This window comes from Nycticebus coucang, chromosome 2, assembly GCF_027406575.1.
Source record: "Nycticebus coucang isolate mNycCou1 chromosome 2, mNycCou1.pri, whole genome shotgun sequence".
Lineage (NCBI taxonomy): Eukaryota > Metazoa > Chordata > Mammalia > Primates > Lorisidae > Nycticebus > Nycticebus coucang.
In genome coordinates, this window is record NC_069781.1 from 41057765 (window position 1) to 41079347 (window position 21583).

Consider the following 21583-nt stretch of genomic DNA (forward strand, 5'->3'; position numbering starts at 1 on the left):
AGTCACCCACCAGAAACTGATACTAATGCTGCAGTTTGGTGGGGTTACCTGCTGAACTAGCCCCAAGTAAAGAGCAGACGTTTTCCACATTTCATAAACCTCCTGAAGCATTCTCCTCTACAGGATGACCTGTTCCCTTCATACTTTCACCTCTGTAGTGTGAGGTCCAGTTTACAATGAGAGTATCATTATTTCCAGTGATTCTTTCAACAGCTGAGGGATGCATACGAGGCAAGGGTATGCAAGGGTTACTTTTCGGACAGAGATCTGGGGCTCAGGGAACAATGATTTGACCAACGACACTCCCAGGAAATGTCAGGGCGCTTACTTTGACCCAGGCTTCCTAACTCTTGGTGCAGTGGCTCCTTCAAAGATCCTGCAGTATTCTGAGCTGCAAAGGAAATGGGGCTTGAAAGTGATTTCTACGCATGCACAAGATGTTATGTCAACTGAGGTATGTGTGGCTGACAAAAGGCCAGTCGGAAGTTTTAGGCCACCTAACCAAGCCTACACAGAAGCGTCGGAAGGCATTTTAGAGTCTTCTCTGCACGTGCTAGTCACCTGCGACCAGCGACATCTGAACTCCCACAGGGAGGTCGCTAAAGAAAGCATTAGCTGTTTCTGGCAGAATGGGGCCACCGTACAGCATAAAACCTAGCGGAGCCCCAAAGGCTAACTGCAGATCAGGACGTGCCCCTCTACCAGCCCTGCTGGGTTGTCCCGGGCCAGAAAGAGTCCGGCGGCTCTTGCCGGTTCGCGGGTTTAGGAAGAGGAGGCGGGGCGCCGTCTTCCTCACGTGATCCGAGCGCGTCGCGCCGCGCCGCGTCGCGCCTGGGTCGGTCAAGGTCTGCGCCTGCGCGGGCGCCGGCCTGCGGGCTCGCTCGCTCGCGGTCCTGCGGGACTTCCCTGGTGATGGGTGAGTGCGGGGGCGGACGGGAGAAGCGCTGGGCTCCTCTCAGCCTCTGCTTGGAGGGAGGAACAACAGGAAGAAGGTCCGCGGGGAGCGACCACCAGCCCTGGGGGCTCACCCCTGTTCTGCGTGCGACCCGCTGCTCAGGAGCGCGCAGGTCCCCCCGGCTGGCAGCTGCTGGCCCCACCCTGGAATCAATTCTCAGCCTCCTCCAGCTCCTCCTCCCTCCCGCCGCTGGTTCTGTGTGGGCGAACTTGCCGGGGAAGGAGACTGTGCGTTCACCCGGGCTCGGGCACCTCCCCAGAGCTCACGAGCAGCTAGGGCAGGGAGGGGCCGGGCTTTGCCTGAGCCGAGGAGAAGGACTGGATCCCTGAACCTTTCCCCCGGGGCTGGGGTTCTGGCTTGTTCACTCCGGGACCCCCGGCTTAGTAGTGTCAGAGACGAAAGGGGTCTTAGCGAACTTGTCCAGCCCTCTCTCCCTTTTTAACAGGTTGGGGAAATGGACGCCTGGAGAACGGTAAGTTCAGCCACATTGCCTGGCAGTGCTTGTTCCTCGACACCATATTGCATTGCATTATAGAAAACTCAGTTGTAAAAGGCTTTTCTGAGAAGAGGAATGCTGATAATTGTTAGTCTGTGTACCAGTTATTTAGTGTTAAACGGTTGCATGATGGAGTATGTCACCATTCAGCCGTTAATTTACCCTTTCTGCATAACCTTTATTTTACTCTTTCAGCCCTACCCCGCTGGTCTTAATTCCCACCTTCTGTTTTTCTACCTGTAATCAGAAACAGAAGCCCTTGAAATAACAGTAGAGTGACCTTGCCACTTTGGGCCTTCTCTGCCCTTACTTTGAAAGGATTCCTTAGATTCGAAAAGTGCTTACGACTCTGTTGGGTTCCATAGCGGTTTTGGGCATAGGTTAGTTGTTTTGGGACAGGAATCACCTTTAGTGCATCTCCAGGGAAAATAACAAGTAGTTTGTCATAGGAAGGTCAGCAATTCCTTATAGAAAGATAATCCCTGAGAGTAGTTGATTTATATGATCTTTAGTATGGTAGATAAAAGTAAGCTCAGATTAGTGGATTTTAAAATTGTAGACATTGCTTTGTGTTTATGGCAAGATTGTGCGTAACTAAGACTAGACCTAGGCTGATCTTGTTCTGAATGCTGACTCAGACCTGCTGACTAATGGAAATTCATATCCTTTGAGAATTACAATCACCCTCTCCCCAGTTTTTGCACAAAGACCTTTGTTCTGGGGTCACAGCTGGATCATGCTTAGCCTTGTGGGCTGTGAATTACAGTAAGTATTTAGACTTTACACTCTTATGCCACGTGTGTTTGACACTTGTAGTTGCTTGAAAGTCAAGTTAACTCTTATGCTGAGACAAGTTGAGAGTTTTAGATAGCAAGTGTAAAGTTGTGGTAAATAAATTTGCAATAAATAGCAAAAATTTAAATGTAGGCTGGGCAAGGTGGCTCACAGCTGTAATCCCTAGCACTCTGGGAGGCTGAGCTCACAGATTGGGGACCAGCCTGAGCAAGAGCCAGACCTTGTCTCTAAAAATAGCTGGGCGTTGTGGCAGGCACTTGTAGTCCCAGCTACTTGGGAGGCTGAGACAAGAGGACCACTTGAGCCCAAGAGTTTGAGGTTGTGAGCAACCTTACCCGGGGGCAACAAAGTGAGACACTGTCTCAAAAAAAAAAAAAAAAAATTAAATGTAGAGGTCAATTTAGCAAAGAAATTTAGTAGCCATATTCACAATATAGGTAAACATGCAAAATTCTAAACTTCATTGCCAAAGAACACTGTACATACTGTCCTTCTATTGCTACATTAAGTACCCACTCATGCCATCCTGGTGTGTAGGATGAAACTAGAGGAAAAGCTTTAAGTCTATTATATAAAGTCTGGAGGGTTTTATAGCATTTCTTTTTCCTACCTAGGCCTATTTTTAAAATCTGAGACTGTCAGTGTACAGTAACATTAGTCAATAAATGCCTGGCTAGTAATAGTCTCCATTATTACAGAGTCATGACAAGCTAGATGAAGTGACCTTCATTTGGAAAATTTTGAAAAGTAATGCAAGTACCACTTCAGTAAAATTGAAAAATGAACACTTTTTATTGTTGTTCATGTGCACAAATAACTTGGTTTGTATAGTCAAGGACTATATATAAACAGCTTATAGGTGGTGACTTTATGTGTAAAAATGTAATATTTTTCTTTTTTCCATTCACCATTGATCAGAAGAATGAAATGTTTGACATTTGTAAATTGTCACAAATTACGTAATGAGCACATTAAATATTTTTGCTGGTTTTAACAGTGGTTCTGAAACTCTGAAGAAGTGGAAAGCATTATGTATGTATCAAATACTTATAAATTTTGGTTTTTAAAATATTGGTTAATCTTAGATTGATAAGCATAATACTAATAAGAGCTAACTTTTGACTGAAAAAGAAAAAAAAAAAAAACAAGAATATAGTAGACTAAGTGATAAGTAATTATCAGCGTCAGTACCTTGACAAACTTCTCAAGCATCTGCAGAACATACTTTAAGTTTGATTACATTAAGTTCTAAAACCTCCGTTTGTTAAGAAAAGGAGGGAAGAAAAGGAACAGGTAACATCATGGGACCATTTTTTTAAATTCTATTTTTACGGCAAATAACACTAAACTGGCTAGTTGAAAATTTGTAGGATATTTATAAACAAGTAGAATAAAATAAAATGGTAACTATCTTAAAAAGTAATGAGTTTTATTCAAAGGAAAGTACCTCAGATGCTCAAATTATGTAACAAAGAATACATTTTTAAATAATAAATTAAAATAACGGTCTCTCTTAGGAACTAGAAGGAAAAAAAGCCCAGACAAAGCAAGAAAAAGGAAACAACAAAGAAGAAAAGCAAATTAAAAAAATTTTAAACTGAGAAATAGCAAAATTGGTAATCAAGACCTAGTCCTTTGCTGGGAGTGAAAGGGTCATTAATTAGATAAACTGGTTACTCTGCTTAAGAAAAGGTGCATACATACAGAAGGTTAAAAATAATTTTTTAAGACAGAAAGTAGTGCTTTATAAAACAATATAAATCAAACCAGATTTTATTTTTTACTTTTAAGCAAATTCAGCTATCAAAATTGACTCCAGGAGAGAACCTAACAGACGAATAACAATGGAAGAAATTGGGAAAGTTATCAAAAAACTGTCCTGCAAAAAACCAAGTCCAGGTGGTGTTACAGGTAAATTTCTTCACTCTCTCAAAGAACAGATCATTTTGATAAGATTAAATTGTTCCTCAGTATAAGGAAGAAAAAAATCACAGATTTTTTTGTTCTACAAAGCTGGAAACATTGAGGAACAAATGTGTTCCATCAAAGTGGAACATTGATACTGGAACTTGATGTAAAGATAGTACCAGAATTGAAAACTTGATCTATTGTGAAAAGTAATGTGAAATTTTATTTTTATTTTTATTTTTTTTTGAGACAAAATCTTACTTCGTTGCCCTCCATAGAGTGCCATGGCACCATACCTCACAGCAACCTCAGACTGTTGGGCTCAAGCGATTCTCTTGCCTCAGCCTCCCAAGTAGCTGGGACTATAGGCGCCCACCACAATGCCTGGCTATTTTTTAAGACAGGGTCTTGCTCTTGCTCAGGCTAGTCTTGAAACCGGGAGCTCAGGCAATCCACCTGCCTCAGCCTCCCAGAGGGCTAGATTACAGGCGTGTGCTACCACACCCAGCCCCAGTAATGTGAAATTTTAAAATGAACTGTTAGTAAATGGAATTTAGCACTATGTTAAAAGAATATTTCACCATGGCCAATTAGGAATTAATCCTCATGTTACGAGGGTAAGTAAGTACCAAGAAATATGCTAACATAAGTTACATCAGAAAAGAATAATAATAGCTTGCCTTTGTTGGGTACCTATTATACTCCAGACTGCTATCCTGGATGCTTTATATGTTTTTAATGCAATTAATTAAGCCAGTCTGTGAGACAGATAGTATCTTTAATTTATAAACAAATAGACAAGGCATGGAGACATTGAGTGACTTGTCAAAGGTTGCACAGTAGATGTGTGGTGGAGCTAGGATTTGAACCCAAGCAGTTAGCAGGTACCAGAAGCTGTATTCTTAAATGTATCTGGTATCTGTATGGTTATCTCAGGAGCTGTTTTTTTCTTTTTTCTTTTCTTTTTTTTTTTGAGACAAAGTCTCACTATGTTACCCTTGGAAGAGTGCTGTGGCATCACAGCTCACAGCAATCTCAAGCTCTTGGGCGTAAGTGATTCTCTTGTCTCACCCTCCCAAGTAGCTGGGACTACAGGCACCTGCCACAAAGCCCAGCTATTTTTTTGTTGTTGTTGTCATTTTGCTTAGTAGGCCCTGGCTGGGTTTGAACCCGCCAGCCTCAGTGCATGTGGCCAGCACCCTAACCACTGAGCTACAGGTGCCGAGCCATCTCAGGAGCTTTCTAAAAGCATTTAAGGCCAGGCACTGTGGCTCACACCTGTAATCCCAGCACTTTGGGAGGCCTAGACAGAAGGATCACTGAGACCAGGAGTTTGAGACCAGCCTGAGGAACAGCAAGGCCCTGTCTCTACAAAAAATTAACAAAATTAGCTAGGCATTGTGGTAATACTTATAATCCCAGCTACTTGGGTGGCTGAGACAGGAGGATCTCTTTCTTTTTTCTTTTTTTTTTTAATTGGAGATTCATTGAGGGTACAAGAAACTGGGTTACACTGATTGCATTTATTAGGTAAAGACCCTCTTACAATTGTGTCTTGCACCAAGACCCTACCCTTTAATAAAGCTGTGCATTTTCTTTTCTTTTTTTTTTTTTGTAGAGACAGAGTCTCACTGTACCGCCCTCGGGTAGAGTGTTGTGGCGTCACACGGCTCACAGCAACCTCTAACTCATGGGCTTACACAATTCTCTTGCCTCAGCCTCACGAGCAGCTGGGACTACAGGCGCCCGCCACAACGCCCGGCTATTTTCTGTTGCAGTTTGGCCGGGGCTGGGTTTGAACCCGCCACCCTCGGCATATGGGGCCGGCGCCCTACTCACTGAGCCACAGGCGCTGCCCAAGCTGTGCATTTTCTATATTATTTAGCAGCTTTATTTCTTCGTGTGAAAGTTGTGAATTCATTTGCTTTGAGCATGTAAGATCTGGGTGTTTGCTGTGTGTATTTATGCACATTCTTCATATATTTGTATTATAAGCTTCCCCCCAAAATGTTTCTTTTAAATTGGTTTTCTTGTTTTTTTTTTTTTCTTTTGGCCAGGGCTGGGTTTGAACCTGCCACCTTCGGCATATGGGACCGGCGCTCTACCCCTTTGAGCCACAGGTGCCGCCCAGTTTTCTTGTTTTTAACTGTTTCCTTGATGTATAAGTTACGTACCAACTAATTCGCCTATTTAAAGAGTACCATTCAGTGTTTTTTAGTATATTCACAGAACTGTGCAACCATCACCACAAGAAGATTTTTAGCACCCCCAAAAGAAACTCCATACCTAGTAGCAGTCACTCCCCATTTCCTCCACAACCTCCCACCCCTAGCCCTAGGTTACTGTTTATCTATTTTCTTTTTATACAGATTAGTCTTGTTCTAGATATTTCACATAAATGAAATCATACAATAGGTGGTTGTTTCTGACTTCTTTCAAGATTCATCCGTATTATAGCACGTATCAATATTTCATCCCTTTTTGTTGCTGAATATCCTGTCGTGAAGTACTGTATTTTGTTTATCCATGCCATTAGCTGATGGACATTTGGGTGGTTTCTACTTTTGGACTGTTAAAGATAATGATGCTATAAATATTCGTGTGCAAATTTTTGTGTGAACTTACATTTTCATTTCTCTAAAATATACCCTGCAGTATGATTGCTGGATCAATTGTACTTCCATGTTTAGTCTTTTGAGAAACTGCCAGACATTTAAAGGATTTTCTAGAATTTCTATTTTTTTTTTTTTTTAATTTATTGTTGGGGATTCATTGGGGGTATAAGAAACCAGTTAGACTGATTGCATTTGTTAGATAAAGACCCTCTTAAAATCGTGTCTTGCACCCAAAAGGTGTGTCACACACCAAGACTCCACCCCCTCGCTCCTTCCCTCTCTCTGCTCTTCCTTTCCCCACCCCTCCCTCCTCCTTTCTCTCTCTGTTCTCCCCTTCCCCTGCCCCCACCATGTCATTAATTGTCATTAATTTGTCCTCATGTCAGAATTGAGTACGTAGGATTCATGCTTCTCCATTCTTGTGATGCTTTACTAAGAATAATGTCTTCCACTTCCATCCAGGTTAACACAAAGGATGTAAAGTCTCCATTTTCTTTCATGGCTGTATAGTATTCCATGATGTACATATACCACAGCTTGTTAATCCATTCCTGGGTTGGTGGGCATTTAGGCTGTTTCCACATTTTGGCGATTGTAAATTGACACTGCAGCCTAGTGCAAGTGTCCTTATGATAAAAGGATTTTTTTCCTTCTGGGTAGATACCCAGTAATGGGATTGCAGGAACAAATGGGAGGTCTAGTTTGAGTTCTTTGAGGTTTCTCCATACTTCCTTCCAAAAAGGTTGTATTAGTTTGCAGTCCCACCAGCAGTGTAAAAGTGTTCCCTTCTCTCCACATCCATGCCAGCATCTGCAGTTTTGAGATTTTGTGATGTGGGCCATGCTCACTGAGGTTAGGTCAGGGGTCCTCAAACTGAGGCCCATGGGCCACATGAGGCAGTGTGATTGTATTTGTTCCCATTTTGTTTTTTTACTTCAAAATAAGATATGTGCAGGGTGCATAGGAATTTGTTCATAGTTTTTTTTTAAACTATAGTCCGGCCCTCCAATGGTCTGAGGGACAGTGAACTGGCCCCCTGTTTAAAAAGTTTGAGGACTTCTGGGTTAGGTGTATCTCAGGGTGGTTTTCATTTGCATTTCTCTAATAATTGGGGATGACGAGCATTTTTTCATGTTTGTTAGCCATTCATTTGTCTTCTTTAGAGAAGGTTCTATTCATGTCTCTTGCCCATTGTTATATGGGATTGTTGGCTTTTTTCACGTGGATTAATTTGAGTTCTCTATAGATTCTAGTTAGCAAGCTTTTGTCTGATTCAAAATAGGCAAATATCCTTTCCAATTGTGTAGGTTGTCTATTTGCTTTGGTTGTCTCCTTAGCTCAGAAGCTTTTCAGTTTAATTAAGTCCCATTTGTTTATTTTTGTTGTTGCAATTGCCATGGCAGTCTTCTTCATGAAGTCTTTCCCCAGGCCGATATCTTCCAGTGTTTTTCCTATGCTTTCTTTGAGAATTTTTATTGTTTCATGCCTTAAATTTAAGTCCTTTATCCATCTTGAATCAATTTTTGTGAGTGGAGAAAGATGTGGATCCAGTTTCAGTCTTTTACATGTGGATATCCAGTTCTCCTAGCACCATTTATTAAATAGGGAGTCTTTCCTCCAGTATATGTTCTTGTTTGGTTTATCGAAGATTAGGTGTTTGTAAGATGTTAGTTTCATTTCCTGGTTTTCTATTTGATTCCAAATGTCTATGTCTCTATTTTTGTGCCAGTACCATGCTGTCTTGACCCCTATGGCTTTGTAGTACAGACTAAAATCTGGTATGGTGATGCCCCTGGCTTTATTTTTATTAATAAGAATTGCCTTAGCTATATGGGGTTTTTTCTAGTTCCATAGAAAACGCAGAATCATTTTTTCTAAATCTTTAAAGTACAATGTTGGTATTTTAATAGGAATGGCATTGAATTGGTAGATTGCTTCGAGAATTGTAGACATTTTAACAATGTTGATTCTTCCCAGCCATGAGCATAGTATGTTATGGATGTTAATATCCATTTGTTAATATCCTCTGCTATTTCCTTTCTTAGGATTTCATAATTTTCTTTATAGAGGTCCTTCACCTCCTTTGTTAGGTATATTCCTAGGTATTTCATTTTCTTTGAAGCTATGGTGAAGGGAGTTTTGTCCTTAATTAGCCTGTCATCTTGACTGTTATTGGCGTATAAAAAGACTACTGACTTATGGACATTGATTTTATATCCTGAGACATTACTTTATTTTTTGATGACTTCTAGGAGTCTTGTAGTTGAGTCTTTGGGGTTCTCCTTAAGTATAAGATCATATCATCAGCAAAGAGGGAGAGTTTGATCTCCTCTGCTCCCATTTCGATGCCTTTATTTCCTTGTCTTGCCTAATTGTATTGGCTAGAACTTCCAGCACTACGTGGAACAGTAAAGGTGACAGAGGACAACCTTGTCTGGTTCCAGTTCTAAGAGGAAAAGCTTTCAGCTTTACTCCATTCAGTAAAATATTAGCTGTGGGTTTGTTGTAGATAACTTCAGTCAGTTTCAGAAATGTACCACCTATGCCTATACTCTTCAGTGTTCTAATTAGAAAAGGATGCTGAATTTTATCAAATGCTTTTTCTGCATCTGTTGAGAGGATCATATGGTCTTTGTTTTTGCTTCTATTAATACGGTGGGTAACGTTTATGGACTTGGCATATGTTAAACCAGCCTTGCATCCCTGGGATGAAACCTACTTGATCATGATGTATGACTTTTTTGATGATAAGCTGTAGTCTTTTGGCTAGGATTTTATTGAGAATTTTTGCATCTATATTCATGAGTGAGATTGGTCTGAAATTCTCCTTTTTAGTTGGGTCTTTTCCTGGTTTTGGTATCAGGTTGATGTTTGCTTCATAGAACGTGTTGGGGAAGATTCCTTCCTCCTCAATTTTTTGGAATAATTTCTGCAGTACGGGAATAAGCTCTTTCTTGAAGGTTTGATAGAATTATGGTGTGAAGCCATCCATACCAGGGCGTTTTTTTGTTGGAAGATTTTTTACTGTTTCTTTAATCTCAGTGCTTGAAATTAGTCTGTTCAGGAGCTCTATTTCTTCCTGGCTAAGTCTAGGGAGAGGGTGTGATTCCAAATATTGATCCATTTCCTTTGCATTGTCAAATTTCTAGGCATAGAGTTTCTGGTAGTATTCAGAGATGATCTCTTGTATCTCTGTGGCTTCAGTTGTAATTTCCCCTTTATCATTTCTGAATGAGGTTACTAGAGATTTTACTTTTCTATTTCTATTGCTCTGGACTGGTTTTTCATGTTGTCAGAAGTTTTCTGCTGATTCTTCCTCATGAGTTATTTCTTTTATCTGTTTCCTTGCCCTAATTTTCCTTTCACTCCCTCTTGGTAACTTTAAGTTGCTGTGCCTCTGGACTAGGGTTTTGATGAGTCCTTTTGGTACAGGACCAGAAGGATGAGAAGATTGAAGAGTAAGAAGGGAAAAAAGAAAGAAAAAGAGAAAGGAAAGGGGGTGGGGAAAAGGGAATATTGACAAAAAGAAGAGAGGCACAGAAAGGGGGAGACAGAGCAATATAAGTGTACAGTAGGGTACTTTGACCCAACTTTAAAAATCCCCAACCTCTGGGAGTGCCGGGTTGGGTGGTTCCCTTGAGGTCAGCAGCTCTTTGGTAGCCTGTTCAGACACAGTACCCCACCTCCACCAAGTAGAGAGGAAAGACAAAAATGCTATAAATCAAACCAAAATAAGCAAACAGAAATCTTTTTTTTTTTTTTTTGTAGAGACAGAGTCTCACTTTATGGCCCTCGGTAGAGTGCCGTGGCCTCACACAACTCACAGCAACCTCCAACTCCTGGGCTTAAGCAATTCTCTTGCCTCAGCCTCCCGAGCAAACAGAAATCTTTATGGGATAAAATTGGGGGAAACCAAATAATAGGGGTAGAAACACTAGCAAGAATAAAGTTCTACGTGTTGGAAAAGTCAAGAATGGAAAATTATATTTAAACTAGAAAAATGAAGAAAGAGAAAAAAAGAAAAGAAAAATCTATAGGGAAAATGTTGAAATTAAAAAAATGTGCACTCAGATGACAAAAACTTCCCTTTTCTCAAACCAAAAGCCAGCATTGTGTGTTCCCACAAATGTCATGATTACATTTATCACCATGAAATCTGATTATTTGCATGTCTTATCTCCCCTGACATAGGTACATGACATACATACTCCACTTAATTTTCACTCTAACCTTGAAAGGAAGATTGTATTGGCCTCTGTTATTACTGTGGAAACTTGTCCTGGGGTGGGGAGAAGCAGTTTTCTTTTGTTCACTTTGGAACTTCCTTATGTGTCCCTGTTGGCCTTGGTTGTCCTGATCAGACCTTCATTACTGTTATTATGTCTAACTTTTTGTTTCTGGAACTTTATATTTTTATTATGTGGATAAATTGTACATCAGGGCTTTCAGGTGTGTCCATCACTAAAATAGTGTATATTATACTCGGTAGGTAGATTTTCATTCCTCACTCTCTCCCACTTTGCCTCCTTCTTGCTTTTCAATGTTCATTACAGCTTTTTATCCTTTGTTTAGCTCCTACTATAAGTGAGAGCATGTGGTATCTGTTTTTCCATTCCTGAGATATTTCACTTGCGATAATTTGGATAGTGGTCTTCAGGTTCATCCATATTGCTGCAACAGATATTATTTCATTCCTTTTTTTGAGACAAAATATTACTTGGTTACGCTCAATAGAGTGCCATGGCATCTTAGCTCACAGCAACCTCAAACTCTTGGGTTCAAGTGAGCCTCTTGCCTTAGCCTCCTAAGTAGCTGGGACTACAGGTGCCCACCACAATGCCCGGCTGTTTTTCAGAGACAAGGTCTTGCTCTTGCTCAGGCTGGTCTTGAACCTGTGAGCTCACGCAATCCACCCAATTCAGACCCCCAAGTGTTGGGATTACAGGCATGAGCCACTGAGCCCGGCTATTCATTCCTTTTTATCACTGAGTAGTATGCCATGGTATATACATATATACACAGGCCACATTTTCGTTACCTACTCATTAGTTAGTGGGCACTTAGGTTGATTCCTTATTTTTGCAATTATGAATTGTGCTGTGATAAACTTTTTGATGTCTTTTCTGGTGCAGGTGTCTTTTTGATGAAATGACTTCTTTTCCTTTGGTTAATTACCCAGTAGTGGGATTGCTGGATTGAATGGTAGGTCTACTTTTAATTCTTTAAGGAATCTCCATATCGCATTCATACATATATACACAGGCCACATTTTCGTTACCTACTCATTAGTTAGTGGGCACTTAGGTTGATTCCTTATTTTTGCAATTATGAATTGTGCTGTGATAAACTTTTTGATGTCTTTTCTGGTGCAGGTGTCTTTTTGATGAAATGACTTCTTTTCCTTTGGTTAATTACCCAGTAGTGGGATTGCTGGATTGAATGGTAGGTCTACTTTTAATTCTTTAAGGAATCTCCATATCGCATTCTATAGTGGTTGTACAAGTTTACATTCCCACCAACAGCATATAAGTATTCCTTTTCACCACAACTCTACCAACATCTATTTTTTTTATTTTTAATTTAATAATGGTGATTCTGACAGGGTTAAGGTGGTAGCTCATTATGGTTTTAATTCACATTTCCCTGGTAGTGATGTTGAGCATTTTTCATATGTTGGCCATTTGTCTTTTGAGAAGAGTCTGTTCATGTCTTTTACCTGCTTTTTGATACAGTTATTTGTATTTTTCTTAATGATTTGTTTGTGGATTCTGGATATTAGCCTTTGTCAGATGTAGAGTTTGTGAATATTTTCTCCCATTCTGTAGGTTGTCTGTTTAATCTGTTGATTATTTCCTTTAGTGTGCAGATACTTTTCTGTGTAATTAAGTCACATTTATTAATTTTTGTTCCTATATTTGCTTTTGTTTTTGGAGTTTTATTTTTTGTTTGTCTGTTTTTTGAGACAGAGTCTCAAGCTGTTGCCATGGGTCTAGCGCTGTGGTATCATGGCTCAAAGCAACCTTCAACTCATGGGCTCAAGCGAGGCTCTTACTTCAGTTAAAGACTTTCATTTATTTTAGATACATGCCCAGAAGTAGGATTGCTAAAATGTACCTACTATTGTTTTTTTCTTTTTCTTTCTTTCGTTTCTTTCTTTTTCTTTTTTTTTTTTTGTTCGACAAAGTCTTACTTGGTCATGCACAGTAGAGTGCTGTGGCATCTTAGCTCACAGCAACCTCAGACTCTTGGGTTCAAGCGATTCTTTTTGCTTCAGCCTCCCAAGTATCTGTGATAACAGCCGCCGGCCACAATGCCTGGCTATTTTTTTTTTTTTTTTTTTTTTTTTTAAGAGACAGGGTCTTGCGCTTGCTCAGGTTGATCTTGAACCTGTAACCTCATGGCAATCCATCTGCCTCAGCCTCCCAGCATGCTAGGATTACAGGTGTGAGCCACCATGCCCGGCCTATTTTTTAAGTTTTCAAGGAACCACCATACTGTTTTCCATAGCAGTTGTACCATTTACAAACCTACCAACAGTGCACAAGGGTTCTAACTTCTCCACATACTCATCAACGCTTATCTTTTTTTCTGGAGTGGGGGTGAGGGTTGATAGTAGCCATCCTAAAGGTGTGAGGTGGTATCTCACTGTGGTTTTGATTTGTATTTCTCTAATGATTAGTGATGTTGAGCTGCTTTGCAATTTGTCATCTTCGGAGAAATGTCTGTTCAAGTCATTTAGCTATCTTTTTAAATTGGATTAATAAATGTTTTGTTTAGTTGTAGTTAAATGTGGTGAGGAATTAAATCAATGTAAAAATATTTAGCCTGATATATCTAAAATATAAAATTATGTTGTCCCCAAATGAGATTTCTGGGACTATTCCTGGAATATAGGAATTATTTTGGCTGATTCAAATATTTGGATCTGGAATTTGGGAGGGGGCAGAGGGGGTCAGATTTAGATACCTGGCAGGAAAAATCTTGCATTTTATGGAAACAGATGTGTTATAGGGATAGGACTTTGTCTTAGTTCCACACAGTGAGCTTAAGCCTATGTATTTAGACTTCAAATATTTTTCAGCACTATCTGATAAAGCCACCTCTTATCCCAGGGCAGCCTCCCAAAGTCATTGCCATCTGTGGTATAGTAGCAGAGATGTGAACCCTGAAGTCAGACTTCATTTCAAAATACTGTTCCTGCCAGTTACTAGATGTACCTCAGACAAAGGAGAATATTGGTTTTATTCATTTGTAAAACTGGGAAAAATATTAACTTCATGAAGTTGTTTAGAGAATTAAGTGTATGAAAATATAGTGCATAGTAGCCCTTCTTTGACCTTATTGTCCCACATCTCCACCTCCCAAAGTACGTGTTCAGTATCCCCTACCAGTGTCTCATACCACATATTTATCATAGAGGGTATCATACTGTGGTGTACTTGTTTACCTTGGCAAATTCTAATCGTTTGTGAGTTCCTTGTCTTTGAATCTCTAGCACTTAACAGAGGACCTAGTTCATAATAGGGACCAAGGAAGTATTAATAGAATGAGTGCATGGCTTACTATTTTATTTCTCATGGGAAGGGCTTTGAGTCTACTTCAGTAGCATGGTGAATATATACCATTATGTAGCATAGCCAGTGCTTATGAGCTAGTCTAGTGGCTGTCAAAATTTTTTGGTCTTAGGACTTATTTATACTCTCTCTTATTGTGGGCCCCAAAGAGCTTTTGTTTATGTGGATTGATAGTCAAGGTCTTGGGAATTTTAAGGTAATGATAAACCCATTAATGTTAACATGACACAATTTTATAACTATTCCCCCCACAAAATTTTTTTTAATGAGAAGATTGTGTTTTACAGTTTTCCAGCCCTCTTTCGTGTCTGACATAAAAGAGGTGAAGTCTCATCCCCTTCTGCATTCAGTCTGTTGTGATAAGTTATTTTGGTTAAGGTATACGCAAACAGGGCAGCACCTGTGGCTCAAAGGAGTAGGGCGCCAGCCCTGTATGCTGGAGGTGGTAGGTTCAAACCCAGCCCTGGCCAAAAACTGCAAAAAAAAAAAAGGTATATGTAAACAATCCAACTTCACATGGATATGTAGTCGGAAAAGGGAGGACCTCCTGTCCTTCCAAAAGGATCTGAGCGACCTCCAGCGGTCCCCTGAAAATGCTCTAAGAATCACTAATCTAAAAAGGAAACAGTACTAGTGTCCAGAAATTACTAGAGTACAAATTGGGGAAAATTCCATGTATTTAGCCTGCTATAAAAAAATTCATCCATTGTATTTATTTGTAGGTTAAAAAAAATTCTTCATGAAGAAGAAAGATCTTAAGCAACATGATGGATTCAGAAGCTCATGAAAAGAGGCCACCAATCCTAACATCTTCAAAACAAGATGTATCACCTCACCTTACAAATGTTAGTGAAATGAAGCATTACTTGTGTGGCTGCTGTGCAGCTTTCAACAATGTTGCAATCACATTTCCTATTCAGAAGGTTCTTTTTAGGCAACAGTTATATGGCATCAAAACCCGGGATGCAGTACTGCAGTTGAGGAGGGATGGATTTCGAAATTTGTATCGTGGAATCCTTCCCCCGTTAATGCAGAAAACAACTACTCTGGCACTTATGTTTGGTCTCTATGAGGATTTATCCTGCCTTCTCCTCAAACATGTCAGTGCTCCAGAGTTTGCAACCCGCAGTGTGGCAGCAGTACTGGCAGGAACTACAGAGGCAATATTCACTCCACTGGAAAGAGTTCAGACATTGCTTCAAGACCACAAGCATCATGACAAATTTACAAATACTTACCAGGCTTTCAAGGCACTAAAATGCCATGGAATTGGAGAGTATTATCGAGGCTTGGTGCCCATTCTTTTCCGCAATGGACTCAGCAATGTCTTTTTTTTTGGCCTTCGGGGCCCCATTAAGGAGCATCTGCCTACTGCAACAACTCACAGTGCTCATTTGGTCAATGATTTTATCTGTGGAGGTCTTCTGGGTGCCATGTTGGGATTTTTGTTTTTTCCAATTAATGTTGTAAAAACACGCATGCAGTCTCAGATTGGTGGGGAATTTCAGTCTTTCCCTAAAGTTTTTAAAAAGATCTGGCTAGAGCGGGACAGGAAACTGACAAATCTTTTCAGAGGTGCCCATCTGAATTACCACCGATCCCTCATCTCTTGGGGCATAATCAATGCAACTTATGAGTTCTTGTTAAAGGTTATATGAAAATATCAGTAAAGTGCCAATTATCAACTGAATACCTAAGAAGAATGCAGTTTGGCCTCATTCTTAATTGACCAACTATAAGTTGATGTCTTAAGTCCAGGCCACAGTGAGTTATGGGCAAAGTTGTTTTCCTTAAGCATCAACAAAAACAGAATAATGGGTTTCAATAGGGAAGTTTAGGAGTTTTTTGTTTTTTTTTAAATCATCATCTAAGAACAGTAGGCTGATTGTCTGCTAAATAGCTGTCCATCTGATGGCCTTGACAGGGACCCTAATAGCCAAGATATGATTCATTTTTCCAGAACAGTCTTTAACCTTCTGTATTGAAATGTAAGTGTCCTGGACCAGTAAGAAAAAAGGCCTTAAGGCTGTGAGACTTCTCAGGCTCATTTTATTACTCCCATTTCTTGCTTCTCTGCTCTCGGCAGTTATGATAGTCTTCATCAAATTCAAGCATGTGACACAGAGACAGTACAGAAGAACAACAACTTGTTAGGTATAGGCTTTTCATAATAAATTGATTATATTGGTTTTAAAACTGAGCACCTGTTAGATAATCATTATATACTATTACTATTTAGACATGGTAGATTCAAGCAGCTAATGAAAGTCCCATTTTGCTTTCTAGGTTTGAAAGTTTTGTGTTTGATTCACCCTTCCAACCTATTCTTACATGAATTTCATGCCAAAAGATGGAGAGACTTGTTATTTTTGTTACAAGTCTTTGGTCCTTTTAAGTAGTTTCTTATTTTTGCATGTAAATCAAACCCTGATCAGCTTGGTTTCTTTGAATTATTGGTGCCAACTTAGCAAAGAGCTTTGGGGGGTTTTTTCCATTCAGTAGTTTGTCATATTTAAGCATCCCATTTTCTTGAAACTCTGCTTTTAAAAAATAAACATGTCCAAGGCAGAGGGTGGTGGCTCATGCCTGTAATCCTAGCACTCTAGGAGGCTAAGGAGGGGGATAACCTGAGCTCAGGAGTTGGAGACCAGCCTCAGCAAGAGCTAAAAAAACAGCCAGGCAATTGTGGTAGGCACCCAGCTCCTTGGGAGGCTAAGGCAGGAGGATCACTTTACCTCAAGAGTTTGAGGTTGCTGCAAGCTGTGATGCCATGGCACTCCCCTGAGGGCAACAAAATGAGACTATGTCTCTAAATAAATAAACATGTCTGTAAAATTTTATTTTAGAAGTTTTGCTAATTTTTTTCTTTTCTGGTTTCTTTTTTTTTTTTTTTTGCAGTTTTTGGCCAGGGCTGGGTTTGAACCCACCACCTTCGATATATGGGGCTGCACCCTACAGGTGCCGCTCCCTGGTTTCTAAATGTTACAGAGAAGAGGGGAAAGGCTCAGGATAGCTTTTATTCCACATTATTAGCTGTCTTTTATTTTACTCTTGGAAATAAAGACTTCTTAGGGTTTTGACATTTTGGGAATCCAATTATACCACTGTGTCCTTTAAATAGTAAGGTAGTTTGAAAGCATATGTTCCAAAGATATTTGAGAGGTATTTTAAATTTAAGAAGTTGGTAATAGCCAGACAGCAGATATTCATCCCCTACTTAAGAAAAATGTATTTGTCACAGGAATCAGAAAATACTAAAATATTTTTTCTAGATACGGCAAAATGATTCATCCACTAATTGAATAATTCATGAAATATAAGAAATAGCCTGGAAAAGTGGTTTGGGAATTTTTTAAAAGCCACTGTCTGTAAATATTCCACAGTTAAGATGGATTTCTACCTCTGACATGACAGCTGGTAAGTTTCTTGTTAACTAGTATTTCATCTTTCTGGGTTATTACATGTGAATCTGCACATACTGACCAAAATAAAATCAGAGCCTCAAATGGTAGTTCACTCGAAATTTCTGGGCAAATAGTCCAGAAACACTCTTTACCTCTAAATGCAGTGTGGCTAGTTAAATAAAGTGAAGATTCTTCCAACAGTGAAGGATTAGCAAGTATATTAAGTATTAGCTACAGCTAGAAGCTAAATAGTTATACAGCAGCTCAACTTGACAGCATATTGGAGATCAAGGTAAGGATTTCAGAAAAAATCTGACCCCAAATAAATGTGAGGAATATCCTTTGCCCAATTACAGAGTCAGGATTTGAAGGGAATTGAAATTCAGATACTAAGGTGGCATCTTGATGCCTGACTGCCCCTTCCCCATTTCTTTTTTTTTTTGCAGTGTTTGGCCAGGGCTGGGTTTGAACCTGCCACCTCCAGCATATGGAGCTGGCGCCCTACCCCTTTGAGCCACAGGAGCCACCCCGCCCCTTTCCCCATTTCACAGGTGCAACCCTGAGCACTCAGAGGCATGTCCAGCTCCTCACTACCAGGCAGTGAGTTATCCTGAGTGGACTCCATTGGGCCGCCTTCTGCTGGGCTTGCTTTTGTCTTTACACTCCATCCAGGTGGCAGAAATCTAAGTTCTAAAGCACTTCTGTGAAATAATGAGTAAAGTGAGAATTCTAAGGAAAATGCTTTGGTTTCTGCCATCTCAAATAAGTGGCGTTTAAAAATTATTAATATTTTTAATAGTTTAAACTCAGTATTTTTGTTTTTAATTTGTCACTTTTTATAGCTTTTGAAGACCAAACTACAAATATATTACCAGGGATGGTTTTGTGTTATCGTACTCAAATTTGACAATAAATTGAAGAGAACTTGTAACCTACAACTTTGAACTTCAAGTGAAAATGTGTTAAGAAATTCTAACTATTGTTTTTACCTTTGACATGAATTACTGTGGTAATAATTTGGAAAAAGCAAACATGATTGAGTATCTGAAAAGCTTAGAAGTGGCCTGTTATATATGTGGCACAAACACGCTCCTGAGTGCAGGACACTTCCTATCTTGTCATACATTTTGTCTGATACCAACAGAAATGTTAGAGACACTACTTAACACACTGCGAGTGGTGTGAGCCCTCAGGACTGCACCAGAGAGAGTAAACACAACCTTTACATGGCAGAAAATTTGTCTTATTTGTTTCATTTGTGGTTGGTGATGAAGTTGATGTTTTGTCTAAATAATTGATACTCATAGTTGGCGCTATAATCACCTGCTATATATCGTGAACTGTGCAGTAAAACAGAACTGCGTATATACAGTTACCTTTGAATACCTGAAATTCCCAAGCTCACTTACAATGGTAATAGTTGGTATGAGGGTATGCAAACGTGTACGGGAATAATGTTAGTAGATGGGATCCATAAAGTACGATCTAGAGGGCTTGAGTGAACTCAGTTGTGTTGAACTAACATGTATGATAGAATGAGAGGTATGCGGCATTAAATGAAGGGTAGAGAGATTAGTGTGAAGAAAGAGCATTCAGACTGGGTTTCTTTTAAAGTATTTCTGTTTTCAGATTAAAAAAACATTTGTTTCCTCATGGGTAAATAAATGCATATCAAAGACTTGAACAGGCATTCTCTCTAAATTTGAGTATTTTTAGTGCTTTTTGCTTAATACAAATATTTGTTGCCTAATGGCTTCCAAATTATGTGGGAGTCTGTACATGTTTCCTCTTAAAAGTTTCATTTTTAAAAGTGGTTTAGCACACAAAAGCTATTTTTGTTTGATATTTTGAGTTTTGTGTCTCTATGAATTAAATATGTTAAATGTTTCAGAGTTAACTACTTTTTTGGGTAATGGTTTGGAATAAAGTTTGTTTTTTAAACCCATCCTATTTGGTCTGCTTTTGTGGCTGGGTAGTTTGGACTTACTAGCACTGGCCTTTTTTGTAATAGATTAATCTATTAGTCCTTTATTGAGGGACATGTAGGACACTAACTTTCAGCAACTCTGCATGAAAGTTTGAGGACTTTGCAGTCTCTCATTTGTCCATCTTGTTTAGTCACAAAGTTTCCAATTACGGTTTACTTTCCAGATAGTTTAACTGCAAAGCATTGTTTTTAAAGTTTTTCCTCAAATGTAATAAACCCTATCAACCTTCTCTGGTAAATTCAGCTTATCAGTAATATCTGTTGTTGTAGTGTCCCTTCTGACCAGAAGTTAAATGGTCTGGCTGTTAGCACTTTTCAGTTTTTCAGGGTGTTTGCTCTGTTTTTTAATATCTACTTTTGTCTTTCTAGCTGCTCCTTTATGTTGGAGCTGATTGGCCAGGACCACAAAGCTATGTGAGCTGCACTGAGTGTTCCTGTCAACTGTTAGGTTGCTCCTTGCCTCTAGAGACAGTTGAGGTTGCTTGGTAAGTGATGGCAAGATAAAGAGCAGTTGCCATATGATGTTTCTGGTCCAGTTTGGAACAGAAATCTTAACAGAGAAAGTGTAAATCCTGAACTTAAATGGGGCATTTAGTCAGGAAATGTCAACTGTGGAGTACTCCCAGTCTCCAAGAGGCTGGCTCCGATCTAAACACATTTATGTTCCCAACTAGGGGACTTCCCCCCACCCCACCCCAAATGAGCATATCTGATTTTGATGTAGAAATTTGGAGGAAAATAGGATTTACCTAAATTCTTCCCTTCATATTGTCAGTAATTTTTTTTTTTTTTTTTTGAGACAGAGTCTCACTATGTCACCCTCAGAGTGCCGTGGCGTCACGGCTTACAGCAACCTGAAACTCTTGGGCTTAAGCGATTCTCTTGCCTCAGCCTTCCAAGTAGCTGGGAAACAGATGCCTGGCTATTTATTTATTTATTTATTTATTTTTTTGCTGCAGTTGTTTTAGCTGGCCAGGGCTGGGTTCGAACTTGCCAGCCTTGGTGTATGTGGCTGGCACCGTAACTACTGTGCTATGGGCACCGAGCCATATTGTTCGTAATTTTAAAATATAAAATGTCCTTTCCTTTTCCTCTACTATAAAAACCAAACACTTTACATGGCCTATGAGGTGCAGGGTGATCAGCCCTCGCCTCCCTTATGCTCATCTCTAAAACAGCCTTGCTCACTGTCTGTACTCCAGCCATTGGCTACTTGAGATGCTCATCTCTGCCTCTAGTCTCTGTCCATGCAGAGTCCTGCCCTGAACACTGCCTGTCCCTACTTCATTTATGAACTTCTATGGCAGCAGTTCTCAACCTGTGGGTCATGACCCCTTTGGGGGTTGAATGACCCTTTAACAGGGATCACCTAAGACCATCCTGCATATCAGATATTTACACTATGATTCATAACAGTAGCAAAATTACAGTTATGAAGTAGCAACGAAAATAATTTTATGGTCAAATGTCTTCTTCAGGGAAGCTGGCTCACACTTGCAGAACTAGGTCAGGTTCCCCTGTTAAGGCTGTTCATGATCATGTTTTTCATAACATTTAAGTTTTTTTTTTTTTTTGTAGAGACAGAGTCTCACTGTACCGCCCTCGGGTAGAGTGCCGTGGCGTCACATGGCTCACAGCAACCTCCAGCTCTTGGGCTTACGCGATTCTCTTGCCTCAGCCTCCCAAGCAGCTGGGACTACAGGCGCCTGCCACAACGCCCGGCTATTTTTTTGTTGCAGTTTGGCCAGGGCTGGGTTTGAACCCGCCACCCTCGGCATATGGGGCCAGCGCCCTACTCACTGAGCCACAGGCGCCACCCCTTAAGTGTTTTTTTTTTTTTTTTTTGCTC

The 21583-nt window shown here is 40.0% G+C and overlaps 1 protein-coding gene across 5 annotated transcripts; it reads left to right on the plus strand.

Annotated features, from left to right (window-relative positions):
- Window positions 1-834: 834 nt before the first annotated feature.
- Window positions 835-19691, plus strand: SLC25A51 (solute carrier family 25 member 51). 5 transcript variants are annotated; one of them, XM_053568394.1, is made up of 4 exons: window positions 835-1427; window positions 4038-4157; window positions 11902-11971; window positions 15066-19691. In XM_053568394.1, exon 4 carries the CDS (start codon window positions 15108-15110, stop codon window positions 15999-16001), a length of 894 nt encoding a protein of 297 aa, XP_053424369.1. In that variant the 5' UTR covers window positions 835-1427; window positions 4038-4157; window positions 11902-11971; window positions 15066-15107; the 3' UTR covers window positions 16002-19691. The 5 variants fall into 5 exon arrangements, with proteins under 5 accessions (XP_053424369.1, XP_053424359.1, XP_053424378.1 ...); XM_053568403.1 differs by lacking the exon at window positions 11902-11971 and having other exon boundaries at window positions 902-916; window positions 1401-1427; XM_053568384.1 differs by lacking the exon at window positions 11902-11971 and having other exon boundaries at window positions 837-1427.
- The last annotated feature ends 1892 nt before the right edge of the window (window positions 19692-21583 follow it).

Bases quoted from the DNA above. Each gene is read 5' to 3' on its own strand.
- SLC25A51 (XM_053568394.1), top strand. From the start codon at position 15,108: ATGATGGATTCAGAAGCTCATGAAAAGAGGCCACCAATCCTAACATCT.